Source organism: Vidua chalybeata, chromosome 5 (assembly GCF_026979565.1).
Source record: "Vidua chalybeata isolate OUT-0048 chromosome 5, bVidCha1 merged haplotype, whole genome shotgun sequence".
In the NCBI taxonomy this organism is placed as follows: Eukaryota; Metazoa; Chordata; class Aves; order Passeriformes; family Viduidae; genus Vidua; species Vidua chalybeata.
Window position 1 is genome coordinate 3,290,569 of NC_071534.1, and position 19,603 is coordinate 3,310,171.

A 19,603-nucleotide genomic window follows, 5' to 3' on the forward strand; every position below is an offset into this window, starting at 1 on the left:
AGCGTGTCCAGAGGAGGCAATGAGGCTGGAGAGGGGCTGGGAACAAAAACCCTGTGAGGAACAGCTGAGGGAGCTGGGGTTGTTTAGCCTGGAGGAGGCTCAGAGGTGACCTCATTGCTCTCTACAACTCCCTGAAGGGAGGTGCAGACAGGTGGGGTCGGTCTCTTCCACCGGGCAGCACTGACAGAACAAGAGGACACAGCCTCAAGCTCCGTCAGGGAAGGTACAGGTTGGATATTAGGAAAAAATTTTTCATCAAAAGAATAATAAAGTACTGGAATTGTCTTCCCAGGTAGAATCACCATCTCTGGATGTGTTTAAAAAAAGACTGGACGTGGCACTTGGTGCTGTAGTCTGGTTGAGGTGTTGGGGCACGGGTTGGGCTGGATGATCTCAGAGGTCTCTTCCAAACTCATTGTTCTGTGATTCCCCCCGCAGGTTTAACCCCCCGCCAATGGCTCCGTTCTCACAGCGGCGGTGACGCGACACCCACCCCACCATATATGGCGGCGTGACGTCACTCGCCCCCCGCGTTCCTATTGGCCCGGAGGAGCGGCGGGCGGGGCCGTGTGGCGACCCCGCCCCGGCCGTGACCCGCACCGGATCTGATTCCGCTCGCGGCCACCGACGGCACCGGGCGCGTCTCCTGGGCCTGTGGTGCCACCGCCGCCACCGCCACCACCGACACCGCCACCGACACCACCGACACCGCCACCGCCGCCATGGCGCTCAGCGATGCCGACGTGCAGAAGCAGGTATGGCCGCCAGCCCCGGCCCGAGCGGAGCCCCCGGAGGGCCCTGGGGAGCGGGGCCGGGCGCGCCGGGGCCCGCAGCGCAGCGCCTGGCCCGGCTCTGCTGCTCTGCCGGGGCGCTGCCCTGGGAAAGGAGGATGGGCGGAAGGGAAGGAGGCCGGCTTGGGTAGAGGAACCTCCGGACAGAGGGATTTTTCCCCTGCCGGGGTGGATGGGCCCCAGCGGGGAATTTCCTTGGGGCGTTTTGGTGGCGTGTTAACTCCAGATTGTAACGAGAGGGTTCCCGAGCAGGCTGTGTGCTATCTGCAGGGTTTAATTGCACCTCGAGGCGGGTAGATACAGAACTTAGACGAGTACCGTGTTTTTACATGCTGCTGGGGTCGATGCTTAGAGGTGAGGGCTGGTCTCTTCTTCCATGCCTGCACTGGGAGAACCAGGGAGAAAGTGGCCTTAAGCTGAGACGGGGGAGATTCACATCAGATATTAGGAAAAAATACTTCACTGTTAGGGTGGTCAGGCATTGGAATAGGTTGCCCAGGGAGGTGGTGGAATCAGCATCCCTGGAGGTCTTTAGGAGGTGTCTGGATCTGAGGTGGTTTTGTGGTTTAAAGGTTACAGTGGTAGTGTAAGTGATGGTAGGACTGGGTGATCCCAAAGGTCTCTTCCAACCTTAATGATTCTATGGTTCCCTAAGGATTTCCCATCTCATTTTTGCTTGTAGCTGTGTTACCTGCAGTTAGCTGTACTTTAACATTTGGGTGGCCTCCTCAGCATTCCTGAATGCCCTTTTCAGGTCTACATCCCGAGCAGAGTGGTGCAGCCTGGGGCTGGCTCGCAATGGAAACTTCCAGCCCTGCAGTCTGGCTGTGGACACTCCTCCAGAGGCAGGACACCCTGTCCCTGTTGACAGTAAACACTGCCCTCAGCTAAAAAAACTGCTTTCAGCTGGGTTGGAGATGGTGTGTGGTGTTAAAGGCCGTGGGGATCCGGTCAGCACAGGGCTGGGTAGTTTCTTGCAGGTGATGAGCAGATCAGGCAAGTTCCCTTTGTCCTCTGCATCACAAGTACTTGTGTCTCACTTTCTCATTCAGTAAACATAGTCTCTTGGCAAGGAAGCATCACGATGAAAGTAAAATTGGTAGGTTGCCGTTCTCCAGGAGGAGAATTGTAACATTACATTGTATTCCTTTTATCTGCAAAGCTCGGGGGGTTTTCCCCCCCTCTTCCGTGATGATAATAAAAATAAAGCTGACATTAGGGTGGTCTTGCTCAGCCAGAATGGACCTGAACTTCAAAGGTCAGTTCAGGCCCTGGTGATGTATTAAACATGTAATACTGCTAGCATTTCACATCTGCAGCATTCCTGTCAGTGCTTTACACTCCTGGGCCCAGGATCATCCTGTTAACTGGACAGTGCTGATGGCTGACAGTCCTGCACGTGGAGGAATCTGGCATGAACTTGCCAGCTGGTCCTCTTAACTCCTTGCCCCCACACTGCCAATGACTGTCACTCTGAAAATCATCTCTGATTGAGACTTTTTCCCACTGACAGACTTGCTTTGTTGTTCTGTCAAAGGTGTTTAATATATTGTTCCATCTGGTCACTTCTAAAGCCCACCTAACACCTAGAAGTTCCCTTGGAAAGGATAATCACACTGCTCCTGTCAGGAAAACCCCTTCTTCCTTTCTATAGGAAATACTGCTTTGAAATAAGTCTCTCATTTCAAAATACGTTTTTGTCACCGTTATTAAAACTAATCCTATTTATAGACGTGAAAATCTTGCTTTGGATCTCTCTTCATTTCTATAAAAAGCAAAAGGGGATTTCAGTACAGCAGCTTTTGAAGGAAGTAGCACAGTTCAGTGTTATCAGTCTAGGAGAAGTGGGTTCCATATTAGCTTGCTTCCATCTCATTCCTTTTCTTTACACAGAGGATGTTTCCCAAACACCCAGAACTGTTAAAAGTCCTTTTCCAAAATTTAGAAACCAGACTACACTGGAGGAAGCGACTCAGTAACATAAAGGCTGCTGCTGCTGAGTTTTCAGTCTTCTTCAACAATAGGCTATTCAGCAAAAAAAAAAGCTTATTTTAAGTGCCTTTCTGAAATGCAGGGTAGGAAGCTGATGCTGTAGGTAGACAAGCACTTGCGAGTCTTTGCAAACATTAATTAAAAGAAAACCTGTTGATTTGATTTTGAGGATGTAGATGTTACTGTTCACTTCTTCCACTGTGTTAACACATGTTTAAAATCTTCCACTTGTCTCTTCACTTCTGTTTTTTCATCTCTGTGGGCTTAGTGCTGTTCTGCACATTGGCTCAATTTTCACCTTGGCACCTTTCTAATCTCTTTAAAACATTTAATTTTAACACAAGATTCTATAAATAGAGTCTTCTGTGTGAGTTTATTCAGACTGGATTTTCTGCAAAATGTATCTCATCACTAAGTGCAAGCAAAAAGTCAAAGGTTTTTATGGTCTGCTCCATCTGGCCATGAAAGTGTCTGTACCTCATCCCAGCTGCAGTTTGGTTGGGAATGAGTCCTTCCAGTCTGCCCCAAATGGGAACCTGAACTGATGTCTGGTCACAGAAAGGCATGTGATGGATGAACAGAACTTGGTCTGATTGCTTTCCTGGTCTTTAAGCTGCTGGGCCCGGCCTTTGTAGTGCTTTGAGGTAGCTTCAGAAATGTTTTTCAAGTAGAACTTCTTGGTTCCTGTGGGGCTCTGAAGCAGCATGTGACATTCTTGATGTGGTCTGGGTCACAGAATGTTGCTGCTGCTGTCTCCTTCCCCAGCCCCTCCAAACTGACCTTATAGGTCTTTACAGAATTTATTACAGTTTCCCAAGAGAAGTGTCTCTGGTGTTCAAAGGAGCTTCTGGCTGTACAGATCTGACCAGAGTGGTCAGTGGCATTTTGCCTTGCTTCACTGTTCACCTGTGGAAGGCCCAGGTTCATTCAGATACCATCTGTGTTAATCTTTGTTTCATGTAAATGTCATAACAAACAGACTCATTTTGCTGTGTGAGGATTTTTTGAAGTCTGGGAGGTTTGTTTAATAATCCCAGGGGTGAAAAAGTTGGGCTCATTAATGAAGAACAAAAATACCCAGCCTGGCATTTATAAAAATTTACTTTGGGCTTGGATGGTTTGTTTGGAGGTTTTTTTTTTTATAGTTGCATACCTGAAGTGCATTCTTCTAATGGCAGCTAGTGAAACATTATATAGAATATTGGGGAAATAAGTTTTCTTGTAATATATGTCAAGATGAACTGACTCTTCAGTGTGTTTGCTCAATTAAAGTTCCTTGCAAAACAATATTATATAAAAGAGTAAATGGATATGGAGGATCTACAGGTGAGTAGATATATACACACACCTACTTCCTCTGGTCAGTGTCCTTTCCTACAGAAAACATTTTCTTTCCTCTCTCTCTTGTTACAGATCAAGCACATGATGGCTTTCATTGAGCAGGAGGCCAATGAAAAGGCTGAAGAAATAGATGCAAAGGTAAAAATGGAAGTTCACTGTCAGTAAGTGCAAAAGGAAAACTACATCCCACATCCTGCTTTGAAAGTTGCAGTCAGAGAGAACTAGGAACTTTAGTAAGCTACAGCTGATTTCTGTTTAGTTACTATAGAGCAAAAATTGTTGTACCAAATAAAGGTAGCATTTCCTAGCTTTTGGCAAATGAAAATGACTCAGAGCTGGTTTTGGTCAGTGTTTTGGTGGTTCTTGAATATAAATATATTCATATCAAAGTTCACCCCTTTTTTTAAGCACTCAGGAGAGCTGAGGGGTAACGTGACTCAATTGGATTGAGCAGAACACCTTCCCCCACTAAAATAGTGTTTAAGGCAGGAGTTGAATTACTTGCAGAATGCTTCACTTAGGTTAAGCCACAAGAGACTGGGTTTAATATTAACCTGGTGATATAGATGTTTACTGAAGAAGGATTAATGGTGCCTTTCAGCCCCAACAATCTGCATTATACCACTAGTGAAATGCCTTGTTGGTATTGGACTCAGCATTTGTGTTGCTGATAATATTTAATCTCCCTTAAACATTTAGGTTTACACAAATATTTAATCAGTACTAAAGCATGTATTCCTGAAGATCTGCAAACAGAATTTAGAGATTGGATTCTCAGATATAAGTAGAAGAATTATCCATGTGTTTTTACATACTGTCTGGTGAGGCTTTACAAAAAAAAAAAATAGAGCTGCACTGTCACCCTCCTTGTGTAGGAATTTCTTAAAGAGGTGAAGGGTTTTTATATGGACTCATAAATTGTATCATCCTGTCCTGTCTGTGAATGTGCTCTGTTACATTTTGGTTCTGTTTTTTTCAGCCCAAGGAATCAATTTCCACTTCAGTTATTTAATTTTTACTGTAGGCAGAAGAAGAATTCAACATTGAGAAGGGTCGCCTTGTTCAGACACAGAGGCTGAAAATCATGGAGTATTATGAAAAGAAGGAGAAGCAAATTGAACAGCAAAAGAAAATGTAAGTTGCTTGGGCTAGACAGCTGACTTCAGAGCCTGAGCTTGCATTTTGTTGTTAATTTTATACAAAATTCTTCTGTCCTTGCAAACACTCAAATTGTAGACAACATATTTAGTTCTAATTCTGAGTTTCTGTTTTCTTCTGGGGAGAAATTATCAAAGCTGAGCTACAATGGTATAACAGTATGATGAAAGAATCCTTCACATTTCTTTATGTAGTTAATGTCTAGAACTTTCCCCTGGTCTGTTACCCTGGAACACACGATCATGTCGGGTTTAGTTTGGCTGGGTCTTCACCAAGAATGGGGTTCTGCAGTTTAATCTTTTGTGCAGGTCCAGAAGCAGATTCAGACAGGTGAACAGACCTTGGTTTTAAGTGTTGTAGGATTGTTACCTTTAAATGCAAGGCGTGCAGTTAAATGTTACAGTTCTTGTGTCAAAGGCTGATGGTTTGATTCAACTTTATCATGCAACTTGCAGTCAGATGTCCAACCTGATGAATCAAGCAAGGCTGAAGGTCCTCAAGGCAAGGGATGACCTTATTGCAGTGAGTATCTCTGAAGTAAACACACAGTCTCTGTTTCTGCCATATGTTAGGAAATGCAACCGTTCTCTAAAGAAAATATGATTTTTGATTGGGTGATGTTTACTTCAACATACAAAAAAAATGGCTTTCCAAGCTGCTCTGAAAAGGCCTTGAGAATTTAGTCCAGCTTTGCTTATCTCCTTATTTTCACTGTTTCCATTACCTGCTATTTTAGGGAAATAAAGTGGTCTGCCAGGAACGTTGCAGGCAGTGTTGTGTCTGTCATTTGCACAGTGGCTTGTTTCTTTAAAGAGCAGCAACTCTCTCTTGCACAGTTGGTAGAACTTTGAAATTCTGCTTGCCTGAAGCAACGTTTATGTGAAAACCCCAGCATGGCATAAGCAAGGGGGCTTAGAACACCACTAACTGGGATTTTTTGTGTCCTTCAATGGCCCATAGTACATGAAAAGTTTTGCTTCTTGTTCTGGTGACCATTGTGTGTATTGACACAGAGGCTGAGTAATCATTCATGAGGGCAGGCTACGTTCAGGCTTGTTGGGGTTTCCTGTGTTTATCTCTCACCACGGGCAGCCTGTCCCCATTCTGCTCACTGAGCAGTGAGCAGGTTTGCTGTGCTCTCCCACCTCAGAGAGTTTGAGTGTTCCATGTTCTGCTAGATGGGGCTGTTGAGCTGTTGGAAAAGCTTGAGAGGGCTGTGGAAGTCAAAAATAAAAGATGGGATAAATGTTCAGGTTGATGCTACCATGAAAAAGAAGAGTTAGCAGAAGAAAATCACCAGTTTATTGACTCTTTAAAATGAGTTTCAAACTTCAGATTGTATTCCCAGAGAGGGGGAAGGTGGATTGCTGAAGGGCTAACTGTTGTGGTAGTCTCTGCTGGGTAATCTCTTCCTCATTTATCTGCTGACTCAGCCTCATGCTTCTGAGTAATTCTAAGCAGTCTTCCTCATTTTAAGACATTTAAAGTCACATGCTGCTCACTCGTTCTTCCCTTATCAGATCTTTGGCTTCTTTCATGAGAGATGAGCAGTTCCAGGAATGCAGTGTTACTCTAGGGAGGACAGAATAACTAGGTTTGACCATGACAGTAAACTGTGATTGTTTTCTATCTTCATACTGATTGTGTTACTGTGCACTCTTTTTATAAACACCATGAGGTAGGACAGGAGAGAGTTTCTTTATCCGAAGCATTTCTGATGGTTCAGTTTTAGGAGCTTTGAGTTGACTCTTTAAAAATTTCTTCAAAATTCAGCCCCATCCAATGCTGATTTGCTGAGTAAAGACAATCAAGAGAACTACTTCAAATTAAAAATAAGCTGTCTCTTTTAAATTTTGATTTGCATTTACTTACAACTAAAGAATACCTAACCTGAATATTATTTGATGGAAAAATAGATTGGATTTCTTTGCTCAGCCATAAAGCTGCAAACATTTATTTGGACAACTGTATTATTTTACATTATGCAATTATTTACTACATATTTAGTTTATCTAAGTTAACATTTTAAGTACCGTGCTTTTACTCCTGAGCTCTCCCTTTTGCACACAAAATGAATTATTGTCAGGTTCTAATGAGGTCAGCCCAGGGCAGGAAGAAGGGAAGTGTTGGGCAGGGATAGTGTGCCATGCACAGAGATGGAGGTCTAGCTTGGATGAACACCAGCTGGAGTGTACATTTACGTGTTGGCAGGGTGTGAGAGCTATAATAGAAGTACAGAAAGTTGGTAGGCATGAAACCAAATGCCAAACAGATGGGCTCTGCTGATCTGATTTCTTCTGAATGTAGGATTTGCTGAATGAGGCCAAGCAGAGACTTGCCAAGGTGGTGAAGGATACTGCCAGGTACCAGACACTGCTGGATGGACTAGTTCTACAGGTAAATACTTAAATTGTAAAAAAATTGATCATTGCTGCCCTAGCCCCCTAGGTTTCTTTAGCTAGAAATAACCCTCTGAAAGTTACAGTTGTGTTGGAACCTGGATCAAATGCTGCTGGGTGATCCTTGAGCTTTCAACATCACTTCAATCTCTTTGAGTCTTGGATTCTGAGCAGACAAGGTTGCTGCTTATTTTGAGGTGTAGAACCTGGGATGCCAGCAGCAGGTCCATTGTAAGAATAATTGCAGATGTGCACACACACATTTTAGGGTGCACACATTAGTGTGTGATGAACTGGATCAAATGCCCCTTTGTCAGAGGCTGTTTCTCCAAGCCCACAAGTCGATACCCGTCCGCTTCGAAAACCTTTTCAGCATTTGAGGCTTAATAAGCTTTGACAGATTTACTGCAGTGTGGAATGAGCCTGTGACAGAAGCAGGCACAGAAAGCAGAAACCAGAGCTTTGCTTGCCTAGAAGAACATCCTCAGGCCCCAGAAATGAGCAGCTGAAAGTCCAGTAAGCGTTGGCCAGGTCAGTCCCGTGAGCTCTGGTGCCTCCTTCTGGCACAGACTGGTCCTGTTGCTGTGAACTCCCAGGAGCCATCCACGAGCTCTCCTGTCACACTTGGATGGCAGAGTTTTCTCAGTAGTGTTGCTGTACATCAAAAAAAAAAAAAAAAAAACCCTTTTTTGTTCTTACAAATTGGCCACACTTCTCTTGGCTTGTTATGTTAGATCCAGTGAGGGATCTGTGCTCACAGCTGGACCAGATGATCATTGTAGGTCCCTTCAAATTGGAGCTAAACTTATTTTATTCTGTTCTAGCCTCAGGTATTAGCACAGGAATACCCGTCTACTTAGACAGCAGTGATCCTTATGTGTGCAGGGATCCTTGTGTGTAACTGGCCAACACAGTCCTGAGACTCCATATGTTTAGTTGCACTTGAGTTCCAAAAACATTGTCCATATTTGGGCTCTTCCCCAAACATTGGTGCTGTCCTCCCAGAATGTCTGCATGAGGTGAACTTGTGAGCAAAGATCTAAATAAGTGAGGCTGATATTGTTGGGACTTGAGTTTCAAATTGATCAGCTTCTTTCCTTTCTTGGGGTTACATAATTGTGACAAAGAACACATTGACTTCCTGAAACTGGAATGGTTATTCCTTGCAGGGATTCTACCAGCTGCTTGAGCCCAGATTAGTTGTTCGGTGCAGGAAGCAGGATCTCCCCATGGTTAAGGTAAGACACCTGGAATATTTTGACTCTGCCCTACTCACAGAGTCTGAGACCTGACTGCATGTATTTGCTGCTCAGATGCCCCTCTCTCTGTGTGATATGAAAAGAAGCTTTGCTTGTTGCACTTCTGTTGCAGCTACAATGTGCTTCCAAAGTTGGGGGTCATTTCCCTGCTTGGATATTACCTTGGAAACTTTAGACATGGCTACAGTATTAAGAGTAATAACTGGGTTTGGCTGAAGAGCCAAACTGAATGCATTTGCTTGATTAAAAAAAAAAAAAAAAGGCCTCAATCCCTTCATTATATTAGTTCAAGTGATTGAGTGATCAAACCCAGGTGCTGCAGTAGCATTTGTCAGTGCTAACTGGAGGTTTATCTTTTGTCCTAGACTGCTGTACAGAAGAGCATTCCCATCTACAAAAATGCCATAAAAAGGGATGTGGATGTTCATATTGACCAAGACAGCTTCCTGCCAGAAGATATGTAAGGAAAATGGGATTGTTTTGTACAGGGCACTAACTTAATGCAACTTTTCAAGCCACAGCTCACATTAGTGCCAGAAAATTAAGTATGGAATGTCCTCAAAGTGGCTGCTGCTGTTCTTGTGAAACAAGAGTTTATCAGACACACGCTGCAGTTTTCTCCAGACAAGCACTGTCTCCACCAAAAATGTGAGGAAAAGTTTTGTGCAATCTGCAGCCTGACTCACAGTACTGGAGCAGGGAATAACTGTGCATAGGAGCTGAACCACTGGTCTTTTAAGGAGAGAGAATATGGATGTGGCCATGCTTTCTGTCTCAAGATGAAGCAAACTGAGTCGTAAGGTGCTGCAGGATAATCACTTGATGGGGTTTATGTCTGTTCTGTCTGCAAGGCTCTGTTTCCATATGCTATCACAGAGGTACCATAGACAAAGCTGTATATTCTGCCATCTTTATGTATGGGCCAACAAACAGTACTTTTAGCTCTTTTCCTCACTTTCCAAAATGTGACAGCTGTCTTAATAACACAGAGTCAGAAGCTGTTTTGAAGGTTCCACTTCCATTTAAAACATGCTAATGAGGGTCCTTGCACATAGATGTGGTCTCTGATAACTCCAAAGATGCTTTGTGCTGCTGCTTCACTGGATCTCTTTGTGCTGATTCCTGTTAAGACACGATCAAAAAGGTTGCTTTAAAAAAAAAATGTTAGCCATGTATCTGACTTGTCTATAAATGTTGATTTGGGATATGTTCGCCACATTCTGACCTGTGGATTTCACTGAATTATTTCTTTTTTTTTGTTGTCCATCTTTAGTGCTGGAGGTGTTGAAATCTACAACAGTGATGGTAAAATTAAAGTTTCCAATACCCTGGAAAGTCGCCTGGACCTTGTAGCCCAGCAGGTGAGTTTCTCCAACAACCTAGGTAAATAAAATACAAGAATTTACTAGTTTGTTCTTGTAATGAAATCCTGGTGTTTCCAAAGTGTCACAATAGTGCATGGCATCAGATTTCATTGGCAATGACAAGTAGGAAGTTATTTTTGAATGGAAAGAAGCAAATTACCTGTTGTTTGTGCAGCAAAAAAACATGGCTTTCCCCAGAATGATTCCTTTTGAATTAAGCTTAAGCATAAAACTGTATAAATTATGATACTGAAAGCCTTGGTTATGACTGCACTGCAATCAAGATGCTGAAATGCTGAGGCCAACTTGAATTACTGAAGCTAGCTTGAGTACAAACTTTGGCTGAGACCTATTACACCCAAGTGCAAAAAACCCTAGCTCTGGCATGTCTTTCTTAAGCTGCAGTACAGGCAGTGCTTTCAGTCTATAGAGTAGCAGGCAATGTGTGATCAGAGATTCAGAAAGCTCAGATGAACTGACTTGTTAATTTTGAAGCCAACCTAACTATCCCACAGTGCCTGCAGGAAGAACCTACAGCAGTTTTATTGCCCATTTCACATAACTGGTGTGTTCTTTCTCTACAGATGATGCCAGAAATCAGAGTGGCTCTCTTTGGTGCTAATGCCAACAGGAAGTTTTTGGACTAAACCTCTATGAGAGAAGGTGGGATCTGTTCCACTGCCATACTGAAGGGGATGCAAAAGCATCTGCTAATTTTAAATCTTGAAATTTAACATTACTGTGGCATCCAGTATCTGTTCTTCAATCGAATAATTTTGCATACCTGCTGTGCTTAGCCTCTCTACTTGTGGTTAGAATGCATTGCTCAAAGGATGTGAAGACATACATATTCATCCAGCAGTGGCACTAGAAAATGGAGGCACTTGGGCTCTTGGCTTTCCTTACACTGTTGTGACTCTATAAAGACAAGTGGTGCATTTAGGGTCACTCTCTTTGCTTTGGCCATGTCTCTCTCAAGTTACCTGATCTGTGAAGTAAATTACTCTGCTGCTGATGTCAAATCCCCTTTCAGTTATGGTCTTCAGTGTTCTAGGGGGCATGTATTCCTTCCCAAGGTTAGTAGTTCAGTTCATGTTACTTGGTCAGGCATTTCCTGTTCTGTATATGTGATTAAAAAAAAAAAAAAGCCTGAGCCTGTAAAACTCTATTTATTAAAATAAAAATGTGTGTGTGTGTGGAGTTCCTTGTCACTTCTCTCTGGGGCACTGGCAGCAACCTTTGAAAAGTGGGATTGTTTGTGCAAGGACTTCCTCCCTGAGCTGTGTGTATGAGCTGTTCTGTGAAGCTGGAATTCAAGTGCTGCAAGGAGTAGTGTCAAGCTATTTGCAGGAATAATGTTGGATTGCAGGCAAGGCTCCAGGATTCTGGAGCATCATTCTCCCTGAAAAATGGGTCAGTAGTTCTGCTCCTTCTGTCTTCTGTCACAGGAGAAAGCTACAGTAACACAACTGTGCTACTTAGATAAAACAAACACAATCCATTTCCCCTCACAAGTTTGTTACTTCTGTGCAGGAGATCCAGACTGTACCCTGACTCTTCCTAATGCTCAGTTCTGAGATTTCTTTCATGGAAAATAGAAGCTGATGAATTAACAACTTAAATATGTTTTGAAATAATCTCCTCTAAGTATTGCAGTGAATCAGGAGCAGTAGGAATTTTACATTGTGCCATGAAGGGCATTTGCCAAGATGCAACAGCTCTGGTTTTATGCAGTGTTTTTAACCTGAGGCTCTAATGTGTGTGCCCTCATGTAAAGCAGACTCTAAATGCTAGATAAGCCTTTTACTGTCTCATTCCTCTCCAATGGAGATTGATGGCTAAGGAAATCCTGATTCCAAGCTTATTTAATCTGTTTCTGGAAGAAATGCTTTAAATTTGCTCTTAAGAAATAAGATTATATAGCAAAGTTGGGTTTTTTGGTTTTGCTGCTCTTTGCTGTTGCATTTAGGTGCCAGCTCTTGTTTTCCACAGAGATGGTTATGGTATTTATTTCTTCAGTGCTCTGCTTTTCAGCACATTTCTGTGACTGGGCAATAAGTGTGTCCCCCTCTTTCTAGATTTTCGATATCTCTTACAGCTTTTATCTTTGCAACAGCTGCTGATCCAGCTTCCTGACTAAGCACTGGGCTCTGGTTTTATGACACACATGTAGTGAAGGATAAGCCTTTGCATGTGCATGCTTAGCTGTGTTGTTTCTTGAGTCAAAGAGTACTCCTTGAAGCAGAAGTGTTTTGGTCCTTTCTGATGGTTTCATCCAGCTCATCAGTAAGCTATCTGCAGATGCTTGTCTGTGACAAAATGAGACTGTTTGTACAGGATCTGATGGTCTGTTTCTTTCATGCAGGTAGCAAGACCTTCACAAATCCAGGTCTTGCATACTTTTGAAAAGCAAAATAATAACTAGATAAGTGTTTGACTGTGATTCTCACACTGGAAGATGTTGGAGTTATTTACCTTTTGCTTGTCTCTGTTAGTTTTGTATCTTTCCTCTCAGGAAAGAGGAACAAACTTCTTGTACTTGGCTTCAAAAATTGATGTCCTCCAGAATTTGCTCATTGTTGGTCAATGACAGCAGTGATTCAAAGCAGGTCATTAAGAAAGGGTCTGAGATTTATGTACCTCACAGCTGAAGTCCAGGAGTAGGGGGTTTGTACCCCCTATAGCTCCCCCCAAGCTGACTGAGGCATTATCTGGAACATCCTGGTCCTTTAGTCCAGGTAAGAGGAACTGTTACCAAGTTTTCTAGAGATGCAGAGGAAAAGGGGATATCCCATCCAGGTGTACCTAGTGTTAGCAACCCTGTTATGTCTTCATCCAAACTTCCTTCACTCTTTGTACACAGATTTTTGCAAGTCAAATGTGAAACAAAAGCATCACTTCAGAACAGTTTCAGAGTTCCTCCTGGAGCATCTTTGCAGCACTGCTTTGTAAGTTGAACTGTACTGCTGAAAGTCTGATCACCCAGGGCAAATCAATGAGAATATTGATCTTTATTCATCTTTGTATAAGCATGTATAATATTCCAGTTGGGCACAGTAAACAAGCCCTAAGCCAGATCAGCACATTAAGAAACTGGACAAATACAGGGAACAAAGGAGGAAAAAAGTCTCTGTGAAGTTGTGATAGGAGAGGCAAGCACTGCAGATTAACAGTGAGATGGTTCAGCCTAATGGAAAAGGAGTTAGGGAAATGGATAATATTGCACTTGTTCTGCAGAGCTGGCAGTGGAAAATTTAAGAGCAGGCTTGACACTTAAGTGGTCACCAGAAGACTTGAAATGTTCCTGCACATCTGAATCAAAACCCTGTTTTAGAAGGTAGTTTTCACACCTGGGCATGTTAACATTAATCAGGGAGATCAGGCTGTATGAATGATCCCTGAAAGTGCATGCAGGTGTCAAGAAGAGAGAAAGCCTGGAAGAAAACACTCAGAAGCTGGCAGAAAGATGGTACCTTGCTTGTTGCATGCCCCTGTCCTGGCCTGCTGATGTTAGCAAGCAGAATATGCATCTCCTGGAAAATAGGAAGGTGTAAGCTCATACCTTACACAGCCAAATAGCACACACAGAGCAGCCAGGCTGGTGCCACCTCCTGTGCCTGTGCCTGAAATAGCTGGGGAGGTTAAAAGAAAATGACCCGTTTCCAAAGAAAGTGCAGTGAAGGAGGAACAGAAAAAATTTGGAAATAAAAGTGAACCACCCCAGGGGAAAATTCAAAGCAAAACATTTTCTTTAGTTAAGTGAACTCTGAGCTGTTACTCTGAGGAGCAGAGGCTTGATAGTGCAGCAAAGCAACTTGGCAAAAGGTGTTTAGCCCTAAGCAAGAGCCCAGACAGACTTCAGCGTGGTTTGGCTGGGTGTGCTGCTTGATACAGGCAGCTCAGAGAGGCAGGTGGGGGCCCCATCCTGCCTCTCAAACATGTTTGCAGGGAACAGGCCGTGACAAGAAGGCCCTTCCAGGGCTGGGACGTTCCTGCTGCTCTCAGCCAAAGCAGAGCTGGCTGGGAAACCCCAAATCTGTCTTCCTAGGCATCTCATTCAGAGCATCCCATACTGTTTCTTTGGCTTTGCTTTAGAGAAAGCAAGAAAAACATCTGTACAGGAGCGTTCTCGGGTTAAAATCATACTGACAATGTGCCAAAAATGTCATTTCCCAGCCCTTGTTACATGCTGGAAATCAAAAGCTGTGGAAATCAAGGCTACCACATTATTTTAGGTAGTTCAAGGCTCATCTGTTGGGAGAGACTGCAAAGAAACTATCAAGGGTGGTCCCCCTCAGCATTGTTAGAGGCTGCTTTTCCTTCCTGTGTCCAAGAGGATTTGCAGACCAGCTCCTTTTCCCAGGTATGCACTGCCTGAACACCAAGTGGCTGCACAAACCCGACCCAGTGCAAGCCCTGGGGCTGTTCAGCTCTCCTCTGTGGCTGCAGCGTCCCAAATACAGAGGCAGCACCTTGACACGTGGCTGGAAGTGGACAGGAGAAGGGAACAGCTGTCTTAGCTGGAGAACTGAGCACAAGGAAGGGGGAGAGGGACACACTGAATTATTCCTGGTATTGAGAGGGGCAGTTATCCTTTGCAAAACTTCTTTCATCAGTGCACAGTGTCTACCTTGCTCGCTTGGGACCATTGCCTGTAGTGCCACTGTAACTCCTTTTCCCAGCAAAGGCCACTTTTACTCAGGTGGTTACAGACAAAACCTTTTTGGAACATCTTCTGGAGAAAGGCTGGTGCTTCTCCTCAGAGGGCTGCAGAAGGAGAGGGGAGCCTCGCTTCCAGCAGCAATATGCCAGAAGTTAATCCCAAAGCAGTGTTTGGGTGGCAGCACAAGAAAATTAATAATGCCTAAAAAATTAAATTATTATCATTTTCTCCACATGCACAAAAAATAAAGCAGTTCAAGCACAGAAGTTGTTCCATGCTTCTGCTCTCAGCTCCAAACACTTTGAAGTGTTTGGCTATCAGCACTAGCCAGGGCTGGGACACCAGGAATTGGGAGGCTCCTTTCACCTGCTGCCTGGGTGACTTGCCAGGTGTCCTTGCCACCACCGGTGGGCTCTGTGGGATAGGACTGCTGAGTTGCTGGACTTTAGGAATGGGCACATGAGAATTTTAACACTGAAGACATCCACATCCCACCTCTGTGTGGCAGGAGGTGCTGCTGTTCTGTGTGCTCTTGATGAAGAGCATGAGCAGTTCATCACTCAAAAATGCTCCTAATCCTGGCATTTGAGGTGTTAATCCCAGCATAACAGTGGCTACAGCTGCAATGCAGGCTAAAGGTGATAACCTATTAGAAACCTTTTAAAATGTTCCTTCTCCAGCTCTGTCAATGCCATTCTGCAGCAGGACATTCCTTGTCTCCTCCCTGTTACATTGGCAGGCATGAGCTGTTTGCTTTCATCCAAGCTGAAGCATTTGCCTTTCAGTTTCACCAAGTGACCTCTTTGTGAAGTCATCTGGAGTTGTAAAGTAAATTGGATCAACCATCTGGCTTTTTTTTTTTCTGTTCCCCATTTAATACATTGCTACCATATCTGCCTGCATCTGAATGGTTTTATTGCTCTGTGCTAACCATTCATTTTTCATCCTGTGTTTCCCTTTTTCATGGAGCACCAGCTACATGTAGTGACTGGAACATCTCTGGCTGTGCTGTGCTAGGGGGAAAAAGAGGAGAGAGGCAAACCCTTGGAGCAAAACCTTGGAGCTCCCCAAAGCTTGGCTGCTTTATCTCCATGAAGAGGTGTCCATGCTGCTGAGTGGATTTCTGACATTCAGGCTTCACCTTTTGCTTTGATTTTAACCCTTTGGCTGGTAATTTAAGCCAGCCCTTTTGGTTGTGCACCCCTATTGGTAAAAGTGAAAAACATACTAGGGGCATATGCCCCAAATAAATACATTGATTTATAAATTTTGTGCAGGTACTACTGTACTAATTATATTATAAAGCATAACAAAACTATAAATTAAAAAATTATTATATAAATATGAAATAAACAATTTTTACTTATTTATAGTGCAAACTGTATTCTTCTGCACCCCAGCAGTGTTTTTTTTCTGCATGCACCTCACTTTGGAGACCTCTGATGTACCAAAAAGGCTTTCCATGCTGGTGAGTAACCCCTGTGCTAGAGGTGTTGTATCACACCCGGTGCATCCACAGGGGTCTCAGGACTTCAGCAGAGGCTGAGAAACTCCCCCAGGACTACGAGGGGATGAGAGGGCTGCAGGAATTTGCAGGGGGCAAAGGCAGACATCTCCAGGCGTTTTCCTGGTCACTGTGGGAAGCTGTGACACCCCTCAGCTCCTCCCAGCCATCGTGGGTAGGAGGTTCAGGGGTGCTGCAAAGCACCCCCTGGGTGACAGGTCCCTGTGCCTCCCACGCAAGAAGCACCAAGTGCCAGAGGCAGGGAAGCAGGGCAGGAAAACCCGTGAGGCATTCCCGGCTCCCCCCTGCCTCTGGATGTGGTTAGTGGGAGCAAAGGGTGCCTTCCCCTGCTGGGAGTGCCAAAGAAGAAATGGGGGTTTGGAAAGCAAACAAAGGAAGGGAAGGAAAATATCTTGGAGAGAAGACAGAGAGCATTAGGAGTCTCTTGGGAGGCGCAGGGGGGTGTGTGCACACACGTGGACGGGAGGATGCAGGAGCAGCCACTTTGATCTCCCAGAACATCTGGTCCGTGGGCACCCGCCTGTGGGGCAGGCCCAGAGCCATGCGTGCCTGGGAGAGGGGGATGCACACCCAGAGCCTGGTGCTGTTTCCCATGCTCCATGGCCCCTCTCCTTCAAAGCAGGCAGGCAGCATCAGCCCTGCTGGAAAGGCAGGCGCCTGTGGCTCCTCGCCGTTCCCACGCCCGCCGGTGCCCGGGGCGAGCGCTTTGGTGCCCGGCTTTAGCCCCTCAAACCTCTCTGAGCCACGTGGAGCTGCGGCCACGGCGTGGAGGGGTGTCTGAGCTGCAGGGAGAGCAGCAGAGCAGGACCTGGGCAAAGGAGAGCGGCCTTTGGGGCTTTAATTTCAGTGAGGCCTGAGAATGGGTGCTCTGAGCCCAGACGACATGACGTGCCCTCTGAGATGGGCACGGGACACAGGATGGCAAGGAGGGCTGTGTTTAGTGTTTTGGTGGTGGCAGATGCTAAATGCTGACAGGCCTGGGGTCAACACGCAGTGCACAAAGTGTACAACTGATCGTGGTGTAGGGGGATGTCACAGACATCAAACCCCAGCGCTGCTGACTGCAGTGCACAGAGACAGAGAGAGGCTTGGGTTTGGTGTGGGTCAAGCAGGCAAAATACAGATGCAGAGGGAAGTGGTGTGGACATTCAGGCACACAGGCTATCAAGCATAGCAGCAATTGACCTGGGAGCAGAGGATCATTCCTACAGAGAGGTCTGGTTTGCCTTCTCCAGACTTTCTGGGGGACTTGTGAGCCTCCCAGTCCAAGGAGCTACCTTATACAACCTGAGGTTCTGTTTGAGGTGTAAAAAGTTCTTTCCCTTCTGTTCTTCTCCCCAAGCTCAATAGATCATCGTCAAACAAGGAAATAAGCAGGACATTTCTCCATATCATGCTCTGCTGTGCCTGGAAGGGAATACCCAGCTGCTTCCTAGGGAAAAAAACTGCCCTGGCTGTCATGCAAGTGATTGGGCTGGAAAGGAAGGTCTGGGTGTTACAAAGCCATGCTCAGTGTTACAAAGGGGACAGGTGAAACATTGCAACCCTCCCTGCTGACCCCAAAACCTAGGTGCTCTCCAAGGGCCTCATCAGGGGGGATAACTGACAGAGGAACTTCCCAAGGGAATCTGTGCATTTCCCTAGGGAAGCGGAGATCAGAGGGAGGGAGGCAGGGGCAGGCAGCCAAGGAAAGCAGAGCAGACTGGTATGCACAGGCTGCATTTCCTCAGGGGAGATTGGTTTCATATGCAGGTATGTCTTCAAAGGGGACACCAGGGTGCAGGGGAGCACCAGGGACGCTCCAGGGAGGAATTGCCCCCCTGGGAATTCGAGTGGAGAGGCAGGTGTCTGTGGGAGCCAGCCATTTCCCAGGGGGGAGTTCTAGTTTGCTGCTGATTTTCCTAACAAAACACAGTCCTATGGGATCTTCCAAAAACCCATGCAGCCTGGAAAAGCCAGGGATCAATAGGGGCTGGGACTTGGGAGGTTATAAATCTCCTGGCATCTCCCATTTTGCCCGAGCTCCTGCTGGAATTAGGTGCTGATGCAGCCGGCTGGTCTGCAGGGCTGGCCCTGGGCACAAGCTCTGCAGGACATCTTTCCCCACTCTACTGATGCAGTAAATTGCAATCCAGTATCCCTCTTGAGAAAGAAAATGAAAGCAAACTCTCAAATTTCTCTTGTGGCCCACACAGTGGTGTTTCCCTCACTGGGTCCCACATTGGGAAGTTTGAGTTTCCAGCTGAGCCAGCAGCGAGGCATCCCCCCCTGCCTCCTCACCAAACCCGAGGGGCAAAGCCGTGTCCCTGTGCCCCCTGCCCCTCGTAAAGGCTCCCCCTTCTCTGCTCAGCCCTCTCCCCAGGCCAGGCGAGGCTTTGATGGATTGCAACCCTCCTCTGCCATGGTCAAAACAAAGGTCACGGCCTGAGGAAATTGCTAACAACTTTTGCCCACCGGCCCCGGAAGAACAGGAGCATTCGTGACAAGGGGGTGAACTTTTTATGATCCCTCCACCCTGGCAGTCTCTTTGGGAAAGGAATTTTAAAAAGTGGCCATGAGGCTTCCGGGAGCTGACAGAAGAGGAGAGAGCAGCCCTGAAACGCTGCCCCAGCCCGTGGCAAACCCAGGCCACTGCCCCTTCCCATTTCCTCCCTCTCCTCCAGTAAAACCTCTCTGTCTCTGCTGCTGGGCCTTGGGAATCCTCATCTGGGGGCTCTTGTTATGGCCCAGAACAAGTTTACTTTTATTTTAGCACTTGGGAGATGCCAATACTCATTTTGTGAATGTATAAACATCCAGGTACCAACCCTGCACCTCAGACCAAGCTCATGGCTGGGAGCAAGGGGTTCAGGTACATTCTCACCAGGCAGGAGTGTGAACTGCCCCACCAGGCCAGTGGCTTTGCTTTGCCCACCTGTGCCTCTGACCTCTCCACCAAGCAAAAACTGCAGCTTTGTGGGCTGGAGGAGATACAGCAGGGTGTCCCACCCTTCAAGAGATCCCCGTTGCATTTTACATCTCAATGTGGGAAAAAAAAATAAAATCAAAATTTTTAACTTATGAGTGCATTTATTTTTCCTAATACCTATAAGCGAACATTTCTGTGATTAG

At 45.5% G+C, this 19,603-nt stretch overlaps 1 protein-coding gene across 1 annotated transcript; it reads left to right on the top strand.

Annotated features, from left to right (window-relative positions):
• The first annotated feature begins 598 nt into the window (after positions 1 to 598).
• On the top strand, positions 599 to 11,504 carry ATP6V1E1 (ATPase H+ transporting V1 subunit E1). The gene is made up of 9 exons (XM_053943163.1): positions 599 to 755; positions 4,197 to 4,262; positions 5,149 to 5,258; positions 5,738 to 5,804; positions 7,590 to 7,679; positions 8,851 to 8,919; positions 9,306 to 9,400; positions 10,214 to 10,301; positions 10,889 to 11,504. Exons 1-9 carry the CDS (start codon positions 723 to 725, stop codon positions 10,949 to 10,951), a joined length of 681 nt encoding a protein of 226 aa, XP_053799138.1. The 5' UTR covers positions 599 to 722; the 3' UTR covers positions 10,952 to 11,504.
• The last annotated feature ends 8,099 nt before the right edge of the window (positions 11,505 to 19,603 follow it).

Excerpts from the sequence above, each read along its gene's own strand:
- ATP6V1E1 (XM_053943163.1), top strand. The coding sequence starts at position 723 with ATGGCGCTCAGCGATGCCGACGTGCAGAAGCAG. Across the intron at positions 756-4,196 it reads ATGCCGACGTGCAGAAGCAG|ATCAAGCACATGATGGCTTT; the intron begins GTATGGCCGCCA and ends CTCTTGTTACAG. Across the intron at positions 5,805-7,589 it reads CAAGGGATGACCTTATTGCA|GATTTGCTGAATGAGGCCAA; the intron begins GTGAGTATCTCT and ends TTCTGAATGTAG.